Genomic DNA, 20,561 nt, shown 5'->3' with positions numbered 1-20,561 from the left:
TGTCTGATCTTGCGGACTCACTAAAAACACCTGCTTTGTTTGAAAATTATGTCTGAGTGTTGGAGTGTGCTCCTGGCTACCCATGTCTGCAAATTATGCCTTGAATCTATTCTCGCACGCCCAGAAATCTGCTCATTTTATTCTCTGTCCCCAACACACTAGACAACCAGTTCTGATAGCCTTTAGCTGTACCCTTATCCTAGTCCTCCTCTGTTCCTCTGGTGATGTAGAAGTTAACCCAGGCCCTGAAGCCCCCAGTTCCACTCCTATTCCCCAGGGGCTATCATTTGTTAACTTCTGTAACCGTAAAAGCCTTGGTTTCATGCATGTTAACATCAGAAGCCTCTTCCCTAAGTTTGTTTTTTTCACTGCTTTAGCACACTCCGCCAACCCTGATGTCCTTGCCGTGTTTGAATCCTGGCTTAGGAATGCCACCAAAAATTCTGAAATTTCCATCCCCAACTATATCATTTCCCGCAAAGATAGAACTGCCAAAGGGGGTGGAGTTGCAATCTACTGCAGAGACAGCCTGCAGAGTTCTGTCATGCTAGCCAGGTCTGTGCCCAAACAGTTCGAGCTTCTACATTTAAAACTTCCTCCTTTCCAGAAATGTCTCTCACTGTTGCCGCTTGTTACAGACCCCCCTCAGCCCCCAGCTGCGATATGGACACCATATGTGAATTGATTGCCCCCCATTTATCTTCAGAGTTTGTACTGTTAGGTGACCTAAACCGGGATATGCTTAACACCCCGACCGTCCTACAATCTAAGATAGATGCCCTCAATCTCACACAAATTATCAAGGAACCTACCAGGTACATCCCAACAATCCGTAAACTCGGGCACCCTCATAGATATCATCCTGAACAACCTGCCCCCTAAATACACCTCTGCTGTCTTCAACCAGGATCTCAGCTATCACTGCCTCATTGCCTGCGTCAGTAATGGGTCCGCGGTCAAACGACCACCCTTCATCACAGTCAAATGCTCCCAAAACACTTAAATGAGCAGGCCTTTCTAATCGACCTGGCCCGGGTATCCTGGAAAGATATTGACCTCATTCCGTCAGTAGAGGATGGCTGGTTATTCTTTAAAAGTGCTTTCCTCACCATATTAAATAAGCATGCCCAATTCAAAAATTTTAGAACCAGGAACAGATATAGCTCATGGTTCACTCCAGACCTAACTGCCCTTGACCAGCACAAAAACATCCTGTGGTGTGCTAACTACATTAGCATTGAATAGCCCCTGCGATATGCAACTTTTCAGGGGAGTTAGGAACCAATATACACAGGCAGTGAGGAAAGCAAAGGCTAGCTTTTTCAAACAGAAATTTGCATCCTGTAGCACAAACTCCCAAATGTTCTGGGACACTGTAAAGTCCATGGAGAATAAGAGCACCTCCTCCCAGCTGCCCGCTGCACTGAGGCTAGGAAACACTGTCACCACCGATAAATCTACGATAATCTAGAATTTCAATAAGCATTTGTCTACGGCTGGCCATGCTTTCCACCTGGCTACCCCTACACCGGTCAACAGCTCTGCACCGCCCACAGCAACTCGCCCAAGCCTCCCCCATTTCTCCTTCACCCAAATCCTGATAGCTGATGTTCTGAAAGAGCTGCAAAATCTGGACCCCTACAAATCAGCTGGGCTAGACAATCTGGACCCTATCTTTCTAAAATCATCCGTCGCAATTGTTGCAACCCCTATTACTAGCCTGTTCAACCTCTCTTTCGTATCGTCTGAGATCCCCCAAAGATTGTAAAGCTGCCACGGTCATCCCCCTCTTCCAAGGGGGAGACACTCTAGACCCAAACTGTTACAGACCTATATCTATCCTACCCTGCCTTTCTAAGGTCTTCGAAAGCCAAGTTAAACAGATCACCGACCATTTCAAATCCCACCGTACCTTCTCCGCTATGCAATCTGGTTTCTGAGCTGGTCATGGGTGCACCTCAGCCACGCTCGAGGTCCTAAACGATATCATAACCGCCATCGACAAAAGACAATACTGTGCAGCTGTATTCATCGACCTGGCCAAGGCTTTCGACTCTGTCAATCACCGCATTCTTATCAGTAGACTCAACAGCCTTGGTTTCTCAAATGACTGCCTTGCCTGGTTCACCAACCACTTCTCAGACAGAGTTCAGTATGTCAAATCGGAGGGCCTGTTGTAAGGACCTCTTACAGTCTCTATGGGGGTGCCACAAGGTTCAATTCTTGGGCCTACTCTTTTCTCTGTATACATCAATGATGTCGCTCTTGCGGCTGGTGATTCTCTGATCCACTTCTACGCAGATGACACCATTCTGTATACTTCTGGCCCTTCTTTGGACACTGTGTTAACAAACCTCCAGACGAGCTTCAATGCCATACAACTCTCCTTCCGTGGCCTCCAACTGCTCTTAAATGCAATTAAATCTAAATGCATGATCTTCAACCGATTGCTACCCGCACCTGCCCGCCCGCCTAGCAAATCTAGAATCGGCTTCCTATTTTGCAACTAAGCATCCTTCACTCATGCTGCCAAACAGACCCTCGTAAAACTGACTATCCTACCGATCCTTGACTTCGGCGATGTCATTTACAAAATAGCCTCCAACACTCTACTCAACAAATTGGATGCAGTCTATCACAGTGCCATCCGTTTCATCACCAAAGCCCATATACTACCCACCACTGCGACCTGTATGCTCTTGTTGGCTGGCACTCGCTTCATATTTGTCGCCAAACCCACTGGCTCCAGGTCATCTATCAGTCTTTGCTAGGTAAAGCCCCGCCTTATCTCAGCTCACTGGTCACCATAGCAGCACCCACCCGTAGCATGCGCTCCAGCATGTATATTTCACTGGTCACCCCCAAAGCCAATTCCCCCTTTGGCCACCTTTCTTTACAGTTCTCTGCTGCCAATAACTGGAACAAATTGCAAAAATCACTGAAGCTGGAGACTCAAATCTCCACTAACTTTAAGCATCAGCTATCAGAGCATCTTACAGATCATTGCACCTGTACATAGCCCATCTGTAAATAGCCCATCCAACTACCTTATCCCCATATTGTTCTTTATTTATTTTTGCTCCTTTGCATCTCAGTATCTCTACTTGCACATTCATCTTCCTCACATCTATCTCTCCAGTGTTTATTTGCTAAATTGTGATTATTTTGCCACTACGGCCTATTTATTGCCTTCCCTCCCTAATCTTATTTCATTTGCACACACTGTTTATAGACTTTTCTATTGTGCTATTGACTGTACATTTGTTTATTCCATGTGTAACTCTGTGTTGTTGTTTGTGTCGCACTGCTTGCTTTATCTTGGCCAGGTCGCAGTTTTAAATGAGAACTTGTTCTCAACTGGCCTACCTGGTTAAATAAAAGTGAAATAAAATATATAAAAAATCTCTCAATAAAAAAAAAACTATTGTGTCGTCTGGTTTGCTTAATATAATGGATTTTAAATGGTTTATACTTTTACTTTTGATACTTAAGGATTGGACCCTAAAATGACATACCCAAATCTAACTGCCTGTAGCTCAGGACCTGAAGCAAGGATATGCATATTCTTGATACCATTTGAAAGTGTGAGAGATGCAGACTCAGTCTCAACCTTTAAGTCTTTACTGAAGACTTATCTCTTCAGTAGGTCCTATGATTAAGTATAGTCTGGCCAAGGAGTGTGAAGGTGAACGGAAAGGCTGGAGCAACGAACCGCCCTTGCTGTCTCTGCCTTGCCGGTTCCCCTCTTTCCACTGGGATTCTCTGCCTCTAACCCTTTTACAGGGGCTGAGTCACTGGCTTACTGGTGTTCTTCCATGCCGTCCATGGGAGGGGTGCGTCACTTGAGTGGGTTGAGTCACTGACGTGGTCTTCCTGTCTGGGTTGGCGCCCCCCCTTGGGTTGTGCCATGGCGGAGATCGTTGTGGGCTATACTCGGCCTTGTCTTAGGACGGTAAGTTGGTGGTTGGAGACATCCCTCTAGTGGTGTGGGGGCTGTGCTTTGGCAAAGTGGGTGGGGTTATATCCTGCCTGTTTGGCCCTGTCCGGGGGTATCATCGGATGGGGCCACAGTGTCTTCTGATCCCTCCTGTCTCAGCCTCCAGTATTTATGCTGCAGTAGTTTATGTGTCGGGGGGTTAGGGTCACTCTGTTACATCTGGAGTATTTCTCTTGTCTTATCCGGTGTCCTGTGTGAATTTAAATATGCTCTCTCTAATTCTCTCTTTCTCTCTTTCTGTCTTTCTCTCGGAGGACCTGAGCCCTAGGACCATGCCTCAGGACTACCTGGTATGATGACTCCTTGCTGTCCCCAGTTCACCTGGCCGTGCTGCTGCTCCAGTTTCAACTGTTCTGCCTGCGGCTATGGAACCCTGACCTGTTCACCGGACGTGCTTGTTGCACCCTCGACCACTACTATGATTATTATTATTTGACCATGCTGGTCATTTATGAACATTTTAACATCTTGACCATGTTCTGTTATAATATCCACCCTGCACAGCCAGAAGAGGACTGGCCACCCCTCATAGCCTGGTTCCTCTCTAGGTTTCTTCCTAGGTTTTTGGCCTTTCTAGGGAGTTTTTCCTAGGGAGTTTTTCCTAGCCACCGTGCTTCTTTCACATGCTTTGCTTGCTGTTTGGGGTTTTAGGCTGGGTTTCTGTACAGCACTTTGAGATATCAGCTGATGTACGAAGGGCTATATAAAAATAAATTTGATTGATTGATTGAAAGGAAACACTTTGAAGTTTGTGGAAATGTTAAATGAATGTAGGCGAATATAACACATTAGATCTGGTAAAAGATAATACAAAGAAATACAAACAACAAAAACGATCCTGCACGATCCTGTAGAGGTTAAGTACATTTAAAACCACATTTTATTTGTCACATGCGCCGATTACAACAAGTGTAGACCTTACAGTGAAATGCTTACTTACAAGCCCTTAACCAACAACGCAGTTAAGAAAATACAAATACATTTAAAAAAAAGTAAGAGATAAGAATTACAAATAATTAAAGAGCAGCAGTAAATAACAATATCGGGGCTATATACAGGGTGTACCGGTACAGTGTCATTGTGCGGGGGCACCGGTGTCTAGGTAATTGAGGTAATATGTACATGTTGGTAGAGTTATTAAAGTGACTATGCATAAATAATAATAAAATAAGAGTAGCAGCAGCAGAGTATGGGGGGGCAATGCAAATAGCCTGGGTAGCCATTTGATTATCTGTTCAGGAGTCTTATGGCTTGGGGGTAGAAGCATCATGGACCAAGACTTGGCGCTCCAGTACCACTTGCCGTGCGGTAACAGAGAGAACAGTCTATGACTAGGGTGGCTGGAGTCTTTGACAATTTTTAGGGCCTTCCTCTGACACCGCCTGGTATTGAGGTCCTGGATGGCAGGAAGCTTGGCCCCAGTGATGTACTGGGCCATACACACTACCCTCTGTAGTGCCTTGTGGTCGGAGGCCGAGCAGTTGCCATACCAGGAAGTGATGCAACCCGTCAGGATGTTCTCGATGGGGCAGCTATAAAATATTTTGAGAATCCATGCCAAATCTTTTCAGTCTCCTGAGGGGGAATAGGTTTTGTCGTGCCCTCTTCACGACTGTTTTGGTGTGCTTGGACCATGTTAGTTTGTTGGTGATGTGGACGCCAAGGAACTTGAAGCTCTCAACCTGCTCCACTGCAGCCCTGTCGATGAGAATGAGGGTGTGCTCGGTCCTCCTTTTCCTGTAGTCCACAATCATCTCATTTGTCTTGATCACGTTGGAGGGAGAGGTTGTTGTCCTTGCACCACACGGTCAGGTCTCTGACCTCTTCCCTATTGGCTGTCTCATCAATGTCGGTGATCAGGCCTACCACTGTTGTGTCATCAGCAAACCTAATGATGGTGTTGGAGTCATGACTGCACGGCCAGGCACGAGTGAACAGGGAGTACAGGAGGGGACTGAGCACGCACACAAGGAGCCCCCGTGTTGAGGATCAGCGTGGCGGATGTGTTGTTACCTACCCTTACCACCTGGGGGCGGACCGTCAGGAAGTCTATGATCTAGTTGCAGAGGGTGGTGTTTAATCCCAGGGTCCTTAGCTTGTGATGAGCTTTGAGGGCACTATGGTGTTGAACGCTGAGCTGTAGTGAATGAATAGCATTTCTCACATAGGTGTTCCTTTTGTCCAGGTGTGAAAGGGCAGTGTGGAGTGCAATAGATTGCATCATCTGTGGATCTGTTGGGGTGGTATGCAAATTAGAGTGGGTCTAGGGTTTCTGGGATAATGGTGTTGATGTGAGCCATGACCAGCCTTTCAAAGCATTTCATGGCTACAGACGTGAGCGCTACATGTCAGTAGTCATTTTGGCAGGTTATCTTAGTGTTCTTGGGCACTGGGACTATGGTGGTCTGCTTGAAACATGGTGTTACAGACTCGGACAGGGAGAGGTTGAAAATGTCAGTGAAGATACTTGCCAGTTGGTCCGCGCATGCTCAGAGTACACGTCCTGGTAATCCATCTGGCCCTGTGGCCTTTTGAATGTTGACCTGTTTAAAGGTCTTACTCACATCGTCTAGAACAGCTGAAGCTCTCATGCATGTTTCAGTGTTACATCATTGCAGAGAACACGGTTCCACTGCTTCAGATTCCAATGGCTAAGAGCTTTACACCATTCCAGCCGACGCTTGGCATTGCAAATGGTGATCTTAGGCTTGTGTGCGGCTGCTTGGCCATGGAAAACCATTTCGTGAAGCTCCCGATGAACAATTATTGTGCCGATGTTGCTTCCAAAGGCAGTTTGGAACTCGGTAGTGAGTGTTGCAACCGAGGAGTTGTTGCTCCTAGATGTTTCCACTTCACAGAAACAGCACTTACAGTTGACCGGGGCAGCACTAGCAGGGCAGAAATTTGACAAACTGACTTGTTGGAAAGGTAGCGTCTAATGAAGGTGCCACGTTGAAAGTCACTGAGCTCTTCAGTACAGGCCATTCTACTGCCAATGTTGTGTCTTGGATTTACGTACAGAATAATACGAAATGCTCTGAAAGCATGTTGCAGACAGACAGAAATGAGTGGCCACAACTACTGTATGTGATTCTCCATTAGTGATGGGTCGCTTGCGAACGAATGGCTTTTAGGTGAACGTTGGGAACTGAATCGCGTCGGCGAAAGATGTTGGTTTGGCTCCCTGATTTGCATATTGTTACTATTTTTTGAGATTCAAAACGGATTATCTGAAAATAAGTTACATAATCATTCTCATTTCCCTTTTTTGCAGGTGATCTAATAATTTGGCCAAGTAAAACATTTGTTTGAATGTAAGACGATCTGACATAATGGTTGCCTACTTTTTGGGCTTTACATTAGGTTTAAAAAAAAATGTCATGGTGCTAGGTACATTTTTAAACATTTTGAATGAAGAGCCGTTGGGAGTCAAATGATAAGTGTCTTATACGTGAATGGAGTCAAATGATAATGCTCATCACTAATCTCCATGAGGGATATCTCTCATAATAAACCTAATGGTGCATGGATTGATCAAACAAATCAAACGAAACCACCATAATTGTCCTCAACACATTTATTTTGTCAGTGAATGACCATAAGCTGCTAAGAACTTTAACATTGAGAAATCTTTACAACCATGATACAAAAGAGAAAAATCACACACAAACCTAAGCTTATTATGCTCAAAAAATATAAAATCCATTATTGATTCACTATAAAATATTGCTTCTCTATAACCACATTTTTCTTCCTGTGTCTGTCCATTCCATGAGGACAGTGAGAGAGAGAGACAATGGCTGTGTTTGAGAGCATCAAAACCGTGATGTATCATGGGTAAATTGTGACTGATGTACAAGTAATATTGTCATTATTTATGATGCAAGGTTAATAGTAGATCAGTCAGTCAGCAGTCACCTGCACTGTCGAACATTTCACATTTACATTTTTGTAATTTAGCAGATGCTCTTATCCAGAGCAACTTACAGTAGTGAGTGCATAATTGTTGTACTTTTTCGTACTGATCACCTGTGGGATTCGAACCCATAACCTTGGCGTTGCAAGCGCCATACTCTACCAAAAGCCACACAGGACCCAAGCAAGCCCAGCGGTTGCATAGCCGCGCAAAGTATGGGTGCGGAGGGTGCTGTAGCACCCCCTGAAAAATCCCCCAAAATAATAACAACAAATATATATATATATATATTTTTGTCTCTCCACAAAAGTAGTGTACTGGGCCTTTACTAGTCCTGTATTAGTGGACCACTTGCTGTCTGTTGCGCGGGAAAATATGTGGTTAGCTAATATGTTAAACACCTATCCAGGCATTGTAAGATCTGGCAGGTGTGTGCAATGAAGTCAGCCAGGAACACAGCCAGCAGTTTGAGGTTCTTTACATGTTATACGCCTGACGTATGTTCAGTGAGTCTCGAAGCATCAGGTCCCGCAGTCGCCACAGTGCATCTGCCATCGTCTTGTGGGCCCCCTTGCTCTTCAGCCAATGGGAAGGGAGCCTGCTCTCCTGGTCTTTGGACAGGTGGGCATCTCTCCGACGCGCTGTGGAAATGACAGACTTTACCCATTTTGCTCACATGCCACAACACACATCCACAAACAGAAGTGTAGAAACTCAATAAATAAAGGACACCTAAGAGGACAGCTATTCAAGAGACCGAGAATTCATGGGAATAGAGGGAGAAGGAAATTGGTGCGCTCAATTCATTGGAGTTAATACAGTATGCTGCAGTACAGGTGAGTAGGGAAGAACAGCACATGTGTGATTAGAAATATACCTTTGAGAGATTGGTCCCACTTGCTGACTGTGTCGGTCTCTGCGTTCAAGCCCTCGATGTACTTGAGGTAGGCCTCAGAGTGAAGCACCCTCTGTGTCTTGGGCGGTGGAGCTACAAACATGGGAGTCATGGGCTGGAGGTGAGAGGGCTGGCCGGGCTGGCCTGGGTAGGGTGGAGGAGCCTGCTGCCCCGGGCTAAACATCCCAGGCTGAAGGGAGATACAGGAAAACATAATAAGAGCACTGCTTTTCCACTGCATTTGGGTACAATACACCATATATGGAACTAATGAGTGCAGTAGCTCATTGGTAGTTCTTAGTAATAAGTTAGGCTTTTACCTGTTGCATGTAGTAGTGGCCTCCGGGACTTCCTTGCATGCCATTCATACCAGGACCCATCATACCTATCACAAAAACAATGAGTTTCCACACACAACAACATGCATTGTTAGTGTAGGATGTATAACATGGTGGATGTGCATAGAATGCATGATGTAGAATAAATGTGCGCGCTTTTTTATTTGTAGTCATATAGCTCCACATGCATTACATGTTTGTTCATGTGTTAATTGAGCTGACCATGGATTCCGAGATATACGAGCAGATGAAACAGAGTAATACTGTGCGAATGTGTAGAGGAGAGGTAAAGGACGGTGGAACCCCTGTAGAGAAGGTCGCTACCCTCTAGTGCCTACGGAAAGTCTACAACCCCCCCCTTGGATTTCTTCACATTTTATTGTGTTACAAAGTGGGATTAAAATGGATTTGTCATTTTTTTGTCAATGATCTACACAAAATACTCTGTCAAGGTGGAAGAAAAAAAATATATATTTTTTTTAGATAAATAAAATATAAAACACTAATATACCTTGATTAGATAAGTGTTCACCCCACGAGTCAATACATGTTTGAAACACCTTTGGCAGCGATTACAGCTGTGAGTCTTCTTGGCTAAATCTCATAAGAGTTTTGCACACCTGCATTGGGCAATACCTGCAAATTATTCATTTAAAAATTATTCAAGCTCTGTCAAGGATCATGGCTAGACAGCAATTTTCAAGTCTTGCCATAGATTTGCAAGGAGAATTAAGTCAAAACTGTGACACTCAGGAACATTCACAGTCTTCTTGGTAAGCAACTCCAGTGAAAGATTTGGCTTTGTGTTGTAGGTTATTGTCCAGCTGAAAGGTGAATTCCTCTGCCAGTGTCTGGTGTAAAGCAGACTGAAGCAGGTTTTCCTCTAGGATTTTGCCTGTGCTTAGCTCCATCCAGTTTCTTTTCATTCTGAAAAACTCCCCAAGCACACCCATACCATGATGCAGCCACCACCATGCTTGAAAATAAGGAGGCAGTTATTCAGTGATGTGTTGTGTTTGCCCCAAACAAAAGGCTTCGCATTTAGGCCAAAAAGTGTATTCCTTTATATAATTTTCTTAGCACTTTGACATTATGTAGTATTAGGTGTTGATCGATGACAAAAAATTACAATTAATTTGTAGACTTTCAATAGAAACTGTAGCTCTGATGCAGAGCAATAGAATGTCTAGCTACCTTTACTTTCAAAGTGTTTTGTTCTGCAACCTGGACCTCGCCAACTCAGGTATACATTTTCTCATCTCGGGAACAGACAGAGACCAGGCTTGGCAGCCTGAATGGTCAGTGGGCTACCAAAGCACAGCCTGTCTGTCTGTGGACCAGGTAAACCCCTCCAGCAGGAGAGACCAAGACATGACTGACTGGAAGCTGCTGACTGACCAGGACAGGTGTGGCCTTGGCCTGGAGTGGAAGGTGGGGTCCTTACCCGGGTAGGGCATGCCAGGGTGGTACCCAGGCATACCTGGCTGGAGGTGTTGGGGGGGCATCGGGCCCATATGGTGATGTGGCATTGGGCCCATACCCAGCAAGCCCTCATGGGGGCCCTGCATGGGCATGCCGTAGGGGGGGCCGTAAGCTCCCATCATGCCTTAGGAGGAGGAGGCGGGGCCGGGAATGACAACAACAACGATACCCATGCATAAGTGACATGCAACTGACTATCCAAAAGACATGCACTACATATTAATGAATGATAAAATATTAAGGTAAATAAGCTAGTAAGTAAAACAAGCATGGGTGTTACTGTAAAGAAGAGTTTAAAATAATACAAATACTATTTTTGGTCATGCAGTTGATTTGGATCATGCAAACTCTGATTCAATGCATTTGATGCAAAACAAAATATAAAACAGGGATGAAATACTAAATTAAGATTAGCAGCAACAGAGACGAAAACAATCCCAGCCTATAATGAGGATGCAGTTGAAAGCCACTGGACAATTTTGAATGGGCAGTTTCTGGATAGGGGAAGAGGGTAAATAAATTAAGGTTGAATTGTTTTAGCAGTCCAGATTAATTATTTCCCAGGTAGCTGCTAAGTCCCAAGCAATGGTGCCATCTCCCTGAATCCCAAATCTCCCCTAGCCACTACCCTTTAGGCACTGTAGATCTGGGTGCTTAGGGGCTAGTGGTTGATTTGGGATGTCGGTCTCTGTGAGGAAGGGGTTACCTGGACCAGGCATCATTCCCATGTGGCTAGGCGAAGGCACCACCCCCATCATGGACCCTACTGGGGTACCTGCTCTCGGGGATGCTTGCTGCTGGGCTGCCCTCTCCTTCTCCTGCCGCTCCACCACCCTGGCTGCCCGCTCTGGAACAAACAAAAATACGCAGACTTAGATTAATTCATAACACTAACACTGAAGGGACATTCCACATTCCAAACACTCCAAGTTTGTCAGATGTTTGGCTAGGGATATGGACTAGCGTATTTTGTTTTGTCGACATTTGGAAAGTTTACCTTCAAATTAGCTGTTTCTAGCAGGCCTGACGTGACATTTTTTTTATCCAACATGTACTTTACTCGCATGAAAAGGTTGGATGGAAACCTGGTTATTGTCATCACCAATCTGATTGCAGATCTCAACCGGTATATGAATCCACTGGTGAAACAAAGTCTCCATAGAGATGCCTCAGTACTAGCATGCTTCCCTAGCCTTCCTACCTTCATACTCTACTTTCTTGGGAGCCTCCAGGTTCCTCCACTCGGTGCCCACCAGACGGCTGAGCTCCCCGAAGGAGAAGTCAGGGTGGCGGGTCTTGATGACTGAACGCATCTCACTGCTGAATAGGATATAACCACTCATGTTGACCTTCCTCTTGGCTCCTTCTTTCTTAGAAACGCCCTTCGCCTTGGGAGTGGACTGTGAGGGAAACAGGGGGTAGACCAGTCAATGAACAGTAACACCCATGTTAATTAATAGTCAATGTCCACCCACCTGCATTAACCTAATTAGCATAATAAAAACACCCCATAACATTCATCTGTATAAAGCTAAAGATATGTTGTTGTTTTTTTATTGCATGGGCTGCGTCTCAATCCACCGCATCTGCGGTGAAAGGTGGCAGAGCTACCTACAGATGTGTTTGTCAGACTAGGAGACATCCTGAAAATCTTTCTCATGGAAACATCTGTAGTGTCCGAAAGATAGAGAGAGATAGCTATATACAGTGCATTCGGAAAGTATTCAGTCCCCTTGACTTTTCCCACATTTTGTTACGTTACAGCCATACTAAAATTGATTCAATTGCTATTTTCCCTCAATCTACCCCATGATGACAAAGCAAAAACAGGTTTTTATACATTTTTGTAAATGTATAAAAAAAAACATTTACATAAGTATTCAGACCCTTTACTCAGCACTTTGTTGAAGCACCTTTGGAAGCGATTACAGCTTTGAGTCTTCTTGGGTATGACGCTACAAGCTTGGCACACTTTCTTTCCTTCTTAATGCGTTTGAGCCAATAAGGTACGGGTGATATACAGAAGATAGCCCTATTTGGTAAAAGACCAAGTCCATATTATGGCAAGAACAGCTCAAATAAACAAAGAGAAACGACAGTTTCATTACTTTAAAACATGAAGGTCAGTCAATTCAGAAACTTTCAAGAACTTTGAAAGTTTCTTCAAGTGCAGTCGCAAAATCCATCAAGCGCTATGATGGAAACTGGCTCTCATGAGGACCGCCACAGGAAAGGAAGACCCAGAGTTACCTCTGCTGCAGAGGATAAGTTCATTAGAGTTACCAGCCCAAATAAATGCTTCAGAGTTCAAGTAACAGATACATCAACATCAACTGTTCAGAGGAGACTGTGTGAATCAGGCCTTCATGGTCGAATTGCTGCAAAGAAACCACTACTGAAGGACACCAATAAGAAGAATAAACTTGCTTGGGCCAAGAAACACGAGCAATGGACATTAGACCAGTGGAAATCTGTCCTTTGGTCTGATGAGTCCAAATCTGAGATTTTTGTGTCTTTGTGAGACACAGAGTAGGTGAACGGATGATCTCTGCATGTGTGGTTCCCACCGTGAAGCATGGAGGAGGAGGTGTGATGGTGTGGAGGTGCTTTGCTGGTTACACTGCCTGTGATTTATTTAGAATTCAAGGCACACTTAACCAGCATGGCTACCACAGCATTCTGCAGCGATACGCCACCCATCTTGTTTGCGCTTAGTAGAAGTATAATTTTCCCCCCAAACAGGACAATGACCCAAAACACACCTCTAGGCTGTGTAAGGGCTATTTGACAAAGGAGAGTGAAGGGGTGCTGCAACAAATGACCTGGCCTCCACAATCACCCCAATTGAGATGGTGTGGGATGAGTTGGACCGCAGAGTGAAGGAAAAGCAGCCAACAAGTGCTCAGCATATGTGGGAACACCTTCAGGACTGTTGGAAAAGCATTCCTCGTGACGCTGGTTGAGAGAATGCCAAGACTATGCAGAGCTGTCATCAATGCAAAGGGTGGCTACTTTGAATATTCACTTTTTTGGTTACTACATGATTCCATGTGTGTTATTTCATAGTTGATGTCTTCACTATTATTCTACAATGTAGAAAATAGTAAAAGAAGAAAAACCCTTGAATGAGTACGTGTGTCCAAACTTTTGACTGTTACTGTATATACATACCACACACACACCTAAAGGGGAATTAAAAATGTAAATCAAATAGCTAAATTATCCTTTGTATTACCCTCTTAAAACAATTCCATATGTTAGCTTAGTAGAAATGTTAAGATCTCGGGGTAACGATGGTAATGGGTGTAAAATCTGCGTAGAGCTGTGTGTGATGCATGAGTGGCTGAATGGAGGGGTTAGGTGGGAGTAGGCATACGAACTGGATGCTTGGATAAAAGTGAGACATTGGGCCAAGGCTGTGTGAGTGGCTGTATATGAGGAAGGCATAAGATATTTGGGGCGAGGAGAGGCGTGTGTGTGGAAGGGTACAACACTTGGGCATTCGGTGCGTGTGGGTGTTTGTAAGACCTGGGGAGGAGGGGTGTAAGGAATGACGTCCAAATCGCTTGCCAGAGGGGTCTGAATGGTGGGCATGGAGGGGGTCTCTGGAGCCTCGTCCTCATCCTCCAGGTCATCCAGATCCTCACCCCCCTCATCCATGTCTGCCAGTTTCAGCTCCAGCTCCTCAATCTTTTTATTCAGCAGAGGAGACGGCTCCTTCTGGGGCACTATCAACTTCCTGGATATGGACCAATCAGAGAAGAGGGTTGATAACAGCTAAACAAGAAAATCACAAGTGCTATCTATTTAACCAAGTCTTAGGCTACAGTCCAATTCTCTTCCCTTGTTCTCCCTGAAGTAAGCAGAAAAGCTTGTATATACACCCCAGTCCAATCCAAGAGGGGGAGTGAATTAGTTCAGCACCCACTTCAGGAGGAGAAAGGGGATAGGGATTTTACCTGTTCTATGTTAAATGTACAGTATGTGCGTCACTCCCACCTGAAGTAGTAGACCTCGTCGTCCACCACCTTAGCGTGGAGGGAGAAGCGCTTCAGGCCCTTAAACTTCTTCATCTGCTTCTCACTCTCAATGTAACGGCTCTCACACAGAAACACGTCCTCCTCAGACACCTCAGTGGGCCGACACGACAGGTAGTCCTTAAAGGACGACACCACACATTTACCTGCAGGACGGAGGGATGGAGAGAGTGATGGTTAATTATAGGGCCAATTACACTGCTATTGAACCTAGTATTCCAGGGGGCACTTGATGTCTGAAACGGTTTACAGAGACTAGTCTAGCAAAGGTTTGATAATGACAACAACCATAATGAATGCATGTTGAGTGTAGAGAGGATGTGGAAGGCAGTGTAGAAGCCTAGCAAAGTAGTAAGGTACCTATGATGCAGGTCATGGGGCAGGCCTCCTCCACATTGCTGAGGAACACCTCTCTCTTGTAGAACATCCTGGTGGGCTCGTGTCCTGTCTCCTCTGGGTGGATGAAGATGGGTCCGAAGAAAAATGCTGCGCCGTCACGCACCCACAGCTTCTCTATCCTGTTACAGTTCAATCCATTAAAATAGCCCTGTTGGCTTCCTAATGGCCACATTCACAGACATACACCACATCTCCATACTCAAAACACAAAGGGTTCATCTCAATCCATATTTCTGTGATCTTATCTCCTCAACTGCATTGGCGGAGTAGGTCACAGGTCCCTCCCCTCGGACCATGTTCTCCAATGAATTTTTGAGAAAGAGGCGATAGGATGAGAGGAATCGAGGAAAGAGCCACCGACACCATCAACACATTGCAAGAGTTCTGAAGAGAAACCAAAAACTACGAGGTGTGTTTGACGTACCTGCCGATACGGGGTTTAACGAGCCCATGTGACTGGACGTAGACACAGTCTCCCACCTTCAGCCACATGTTGTTGTAGTGGAGCTGGTCATAGTACTGACAGCCTGGCTCCCCTCCACTCATCTCTACCGGGACATCCTCAAGCTCCTACACACAGTATGAGGGCACACACTCAGTAACACTGGTACACTCTTTTACACTGTCGTGTCAACCCAAACCCGTATTGTGCCGACTCCGATAATTTCCTTTCACGTCGTCCTTTCCAACACAGCTCCAGCAACTATGGTGCGTAACCAACGCAGCTTGGCTTTGTTCAGTTCGGCTCAACAATATGGAACGGGTACGTTAATACATTCAAATGTTTCAGTGTTGTTTACGATGAAATTAGAGATAACTGGGTTTACACCATTCAACCCTACTTATCGAGATTTACCTCCCAAAACCACTCCCTTTTCCCGGGATAAATAACTGTGAGAAACCGGTAAATTATAATAAATGACCGATATGAACAGCATGGAGTGATATGGAACTGTTAAATTATATGCAATGTCTAAATCTAAATCTTCTCTACAGCCTGTATGATTAATCAGGGTGGGGACAGACAGCCCATCTCAGTATGGAGTCAGTTCACAATGTACGTAGACCCATCATGGTAACCTTTTTCTTGTGACAGGTAGGCCTACATTTGCTGCAGCATAGCCTATGCTACAGTAATATAAAGACCGAATGCGCGTCTAAATTTACCCATCTCTATCTGGCTTTCGGGAGTCACTTTGTTTTTTTAAATTGTAAAGATGATAATTTTTTTAATTGCAGCTGCTGAGTCTTAAAAACAGCCTATCACTCGAATATCATTGCACGCACAAGCATTCTCTCACATTCAAATTGCATCCTAGAGATCTCCCTCTCTCATATAGTGCATCTATATATAGTGTATGTGGACACCCCTTCAAATTAGTGGATTAGGCTCTTTCAGCCACACCCGTTGCTGACAGGTGTATAATCATTTCAGGAGAGTTTTTCCTAGCCACCGTGCTTCTACACCTGCATTGCTTGCTGTTTGGGGTTTTAGGCTGGGTTTCTGTACAGCACTTTGAGATATCAGCTGATGTAAGAAGGGCTATATCAATTTGATTTGATTGGCACGTACTGAAGAGCTCAGTGACTTTCAACGTGACACTGTCATAGGATGCCACCTTTCAACAGTTCAGTTTGTCAAATTTCTGCCCACTAGAGCTGCCCCCCGGTCAACTGTAAGTGCTGTTATTGTGAAGTGGAAACGTCTAGGAGCAACAACGGTTCAGCCGTGAAGTGGTAGGCCACACAAGCTCACAGAACGGGACCACCGAGAGCTCACTACCAAGTTCAAACTGCCTCTAGAAGCAACGTCAACACAATAACTGTTCGGCGGGAGCTTCATGAAATGGGTTTCCATGGCTGAACAGCCGCACACAAGCCTAAGATCACCATGCGCATTGCCAAGCGTCGACTGCAGTGGTGTAAAGCTCGACACCATTGGACTATGGAGCAGTGGAAACGCGTTCCCTGGATTGATGAATCACGCTTCACCATCTGGCAGTCCGACGCACGAATCTGGGTTTGGCGTATGCCAGGAGAACGCTACCTGCCCCAATGCATAGTGCCAACTGTACAGTTTGGTGGAGGAGGAATGATGGTCTAGGACTATTTTTCATGGTTCCGGCTAGGCCCCTTAGTTCCAGTGAAGGGAAATATTAACGCTACAGCATACAATGACATTCTAGACAATTCTGTGCTTCCAACTTTGTGGCAACAGTTTGGGGAAGGCCCGTAACTGTTTCATCATCACAATGCCCCTGTGCACAAAGAGAGGTCCATACATAAATAGTTTGTCGAGATCGGTGTGGAAAGATCCCTGACCTCAACCCCATCGAACAACTTTGGGATAAATTGGATTTCCAATTGCGAGCCAGGCCTAACTGGCCTACATCAGTGCCTGACCTCACTAATGCTCTTGTGGCTGAATGGAAGCAAGTCCCAGCAGCAATGTTCCAACATCTAGTGGAAAGCCTTCCCAGAAGAGTGGAGGCTGTTATATCAAAGGGGGGACCAACTTCATATTAAGGCCCATGATTTTGGAATGAGATGGTCGACGAGCAGATGTCCACATACACTACATGAACAAAAGCATCTATCCGCCTAGCCAACCTCTAAGATAAATTCAATGCAGTGTAAGCCTTATATTTAGCTAATTAATGATGGGTTATGCATAATATGCTTCTAACTTACAGCCTCTGTTACATGCGCAATACGCAAGCCCCTGTGCTCCGCTTGCCTCTCCTTAAAAAAAAAAGCTCATAGTCCCATGCAGGAAAAGGTAGACTAGAATAGCTTGCTGGACATCTTTAAAAAAAAAAAAAAAAATTCTAATACCAATAGACTATTCCAATAGGAACGCAAGCTCTTTTTTTGCTGAATGTTAAATACAGCAGCCAATAGAACTCACGGGTAGTTTAAAAGAGCGAATGTGCGATGGCGGTAGCAGTTATTTATTCAGACCCATTCAATCTTCGTGAAGAGAAGCGAAAGCCTTCATCTAATTCTAGTCCAATATTCTAGGATGTCATTAGAATGAGGACTCGTTTCATTTAACTGTTGAAAGCAAGGAAGGAATGAAGCAACAATAGAGTGATAAAAAGGAGGTAGTCTAATGACATTAGGGGAAATATTATGGAAGTGATATATGCGTCAGCCTACTAATTATACAAATAGGCTGTATTATATTTCAAAATTAAAATCTAATTCGCTAGCCTATGCTTACAACATTGTAGGCCGCATGGGCTGCACCAGAACCCATGTTCTCTTCTGCTTTATCATGGTTTGAACGAGATGCATAATTCCAGTCCATATAATACAGCATAATGCAATACAGTTCACACTCAAAAGATTAGCCTACTGGAGCTAGTTTCATTTATTTACCCAAGAGAGCATATACAGTGCGAACTGGCTTGCTGGAAAGGTGGTATCCTATGATGGGACCACGTTGAAAGTCAGAGCTCTTCAGTACGGGCCATTCTACTGCCAATGTTGTGTCTCAGATTTATGCACAGAATATTATGAAATGCTCCGGGAGCATGTTGCAGACAGACGAGTGGCCACAACTACAGTAGCTAGCTACATCATGGGCTTTTATGTCGTGCATAAATGTGTAGTAGCCTATATCATAGATGTATTGGATAACGGCACAATCATTTGGGCTTGGGCTCATTAAATGTCTTTATTGTAGGGCTCATAAAATGCATTTAATATATGGCTCATCAGGCTCAGGTAGCATCAGGTTAAAATGTTCATGCTTATCAAAGCTCCAATCAAATCCAGACATATTTATATGCTTTTGAATAACACTTCCGGTTTTGGCAGGAAATACTGGGTTACCTGGGAGAAAAGTGACTTGTAAAATACCAGGAAAATATTCAACCTTAATAAGAAGTACTCAATGAAGTGTTGCCTCACACGTACAGTAAATATGATGGTCTTATTTGTGATGGACATGTCCAATAAGCAGGACAAATGCATTTCACTCTAAAATAAAATAATTAGGGCTGTCAAAGTTAAAGCTGCAATATGTAACTTTTTGGGCATCCTGATCAAATTCACATAGAAATGGGACTTATAGAGCTGTCATTCTCATTGAAAGCAAGTCTGATACAGATTAGTTTATGTTTCTTCCCTTACAATCAAATCATAGTATGCCTGTAACTCAATGCACTGCTTAAAAAAAAAAACATATAAATATATATATATCTTTAGGGCCAACATTTTTACAAATTATAAAATGTTGATGAATTATTTTAATTGTTTGACAGCACAAAAAAATAATATGCTATTTAGCAAATGGTTTCTCCAAAGCGACTTAGTCATGTGTGCAACATTTTTATGTATCAAACCCACTATCCTGGCGTAGGCACCATGCTATACCAACTGAGCTAATATCCTCCTGTGCACAGACTTCTCACCTTGTCGACGATGCTGTGGCTGCCGTTATCGGCCACGGCCAGCAGTTTCTCCTGATCGCGTTTGGCATACATGGAGGCCACCCGGATGACGGGCAACGGCACATCCCGAGGGACAAATCTCACGCCAGCTGGCCCAGCCCACATCTTGATTTTCTTGAAGGCCTTGTTCCTGGCAGAGTAACGGGACTCACAGACGTACACATCCTCTGGTCTTACTCCCTCAGGCTGAAGCTTGAAGTAATCCTGTAGAGGGGAGCACACAGTTGGTCAGTGTGTTGGAGGGAATCAGTTTGAGCAAGAATCACTAATCTTGGTAATGAGTAGTTATTTGGGATACAAGGTGACTTGTAGATCAGTGTTTCTGCACAGTAGACAATGTAGACGATTTCAAAACACAAACAATATGGACTAATAACATGTCAATATGAGAGGGATGATGCTTCAAATGCTGGTTGAAGAGATTTGCAGACTAACTTCAACAGAAATTATACAAGGACAGGCAGTGTATCTCATTTTACAAATTGACATTACAATATTTAGCAACTGCAGGGCTTGGAATTCACTTTTTTTGCCACTTGTCCTTAGGACAAGGACAGATTTTTTGCTTGTCTGAAAGCTCAAGTTACTTGTCCAAAAATAAAAACAATAGTCTGTAACACCATTTTATGATGCAAGGAACCACTTTACAAAATAAAATGCAGTAGTATCTTTTTTTTTACCATAGAGAAAAAGACAAAAAAATATAGGTAACACTATTTGCATATTCAAGCTGCATATTCAACACTGCCCATTTAAGGCTATCTTGGAGGATGGTTGGCCACTCTTGGTAGCCTATGAAATATTGTAACATTACAATTACAACCAAATAATACAATTATTCCCTCCACGGTTTGAAATTAAGGGTGTCCCGTCGTCCTTGGGGCGATAAAAGAAATGTCTAGGACGGTTCAAAACAAGACTCTGGGACAGTTCTAGAAAGACCGATCCCAAATTCATACAATGAGGATGATGCAACAGATCACTGTTTAGCCTTAAAATGTCGATACAGTTTTATTTCTTAATATTATAATGTCAGCAAA

At 44.2% G+C, this 20,561-nt stretch overlaps 1 protein-coding gene across 4 annotated transcripts in view; it reads right to left on the bottom strand.

Annotated features, from left to right (window-relative positions):
• Window positions 1-7,559: 7,559 nt before the first annotated feature.
• Window positions 7,560-20,561, bottom strand: part of pbrm1l (polybromo 1, like) — a 37,064-nt gene continuing 24,062 nt past the window's right edge. Inside the window, exons 21-31 of one of the 4 annotated variants that reach the window (XM_014132326.2) lie at window positions 19,483-19,725; window positions 15,489-15,634; window positions 15,026-15,183; window positions 14,628-14,811; window positions 14,157-14,367; window positions 11,830-12,028; window positions 11,335-11,475; window positions 10,591-10,752; window positions 9,129-9,193; window positions 8,791-8,998; window positions 7,560-8,554 (exon numbers count right to left, since the gene is read on the bottom strand). In XM_014132326.2, the coding sequence (XP_013987801.1) occupies window positions 8,391-8,554; window positions 8,791-8,998; window positions 9,129-9,193; window positions 10,591-10,752; window positions 11,335-11,475; window positions 11,830-12,028; window positions 14,157-14,367; window positions 14,628-14,811; window positions 15,026-15,183; window positions 15,489-15,634; window positions 19,483-19,725 (1,881 nt within the window). In that variant the 3' untranslated portion in view covers window positions 7,560-8,390. The remainder of the gene's footprint in view (window positions 8,555-8,790; window positions 8,999-9,128; window positions 9,194-10,590; window positions 10,753-11,334; window positions 11,476-11,829; window positions 12,029-14,156; window positions 14,368-14,627; window positions 14,812-15,025; window positions 15,184-15,488; window positions 15,635-19,482; window positions 19,726-20,561) is intronic. The other 3 variants (XM_014132327.2, XM_014132328.2, XM_014132329.2) reach the window with 3 other exon arrangements.

The sequence above is a fragment of the Salmo salar genome, chromosome ssa12 (genome assembly GCF_905237065.1).
Source record: "Salmo salar chromosome ssa12, Ssal_v3.1, whole genome shotgun sequence".
Taxonomy (NCBI): Eukaryota; Metazoa; Chordata; class Actinopteri; order Salmoniformes; family Salmonidae; genus Salmo; species Salmo salar.
Note: the sequence above shows the minus strand (reverse complement) of the source record. Positions and strands in the feature narration are given on the sequence as shown.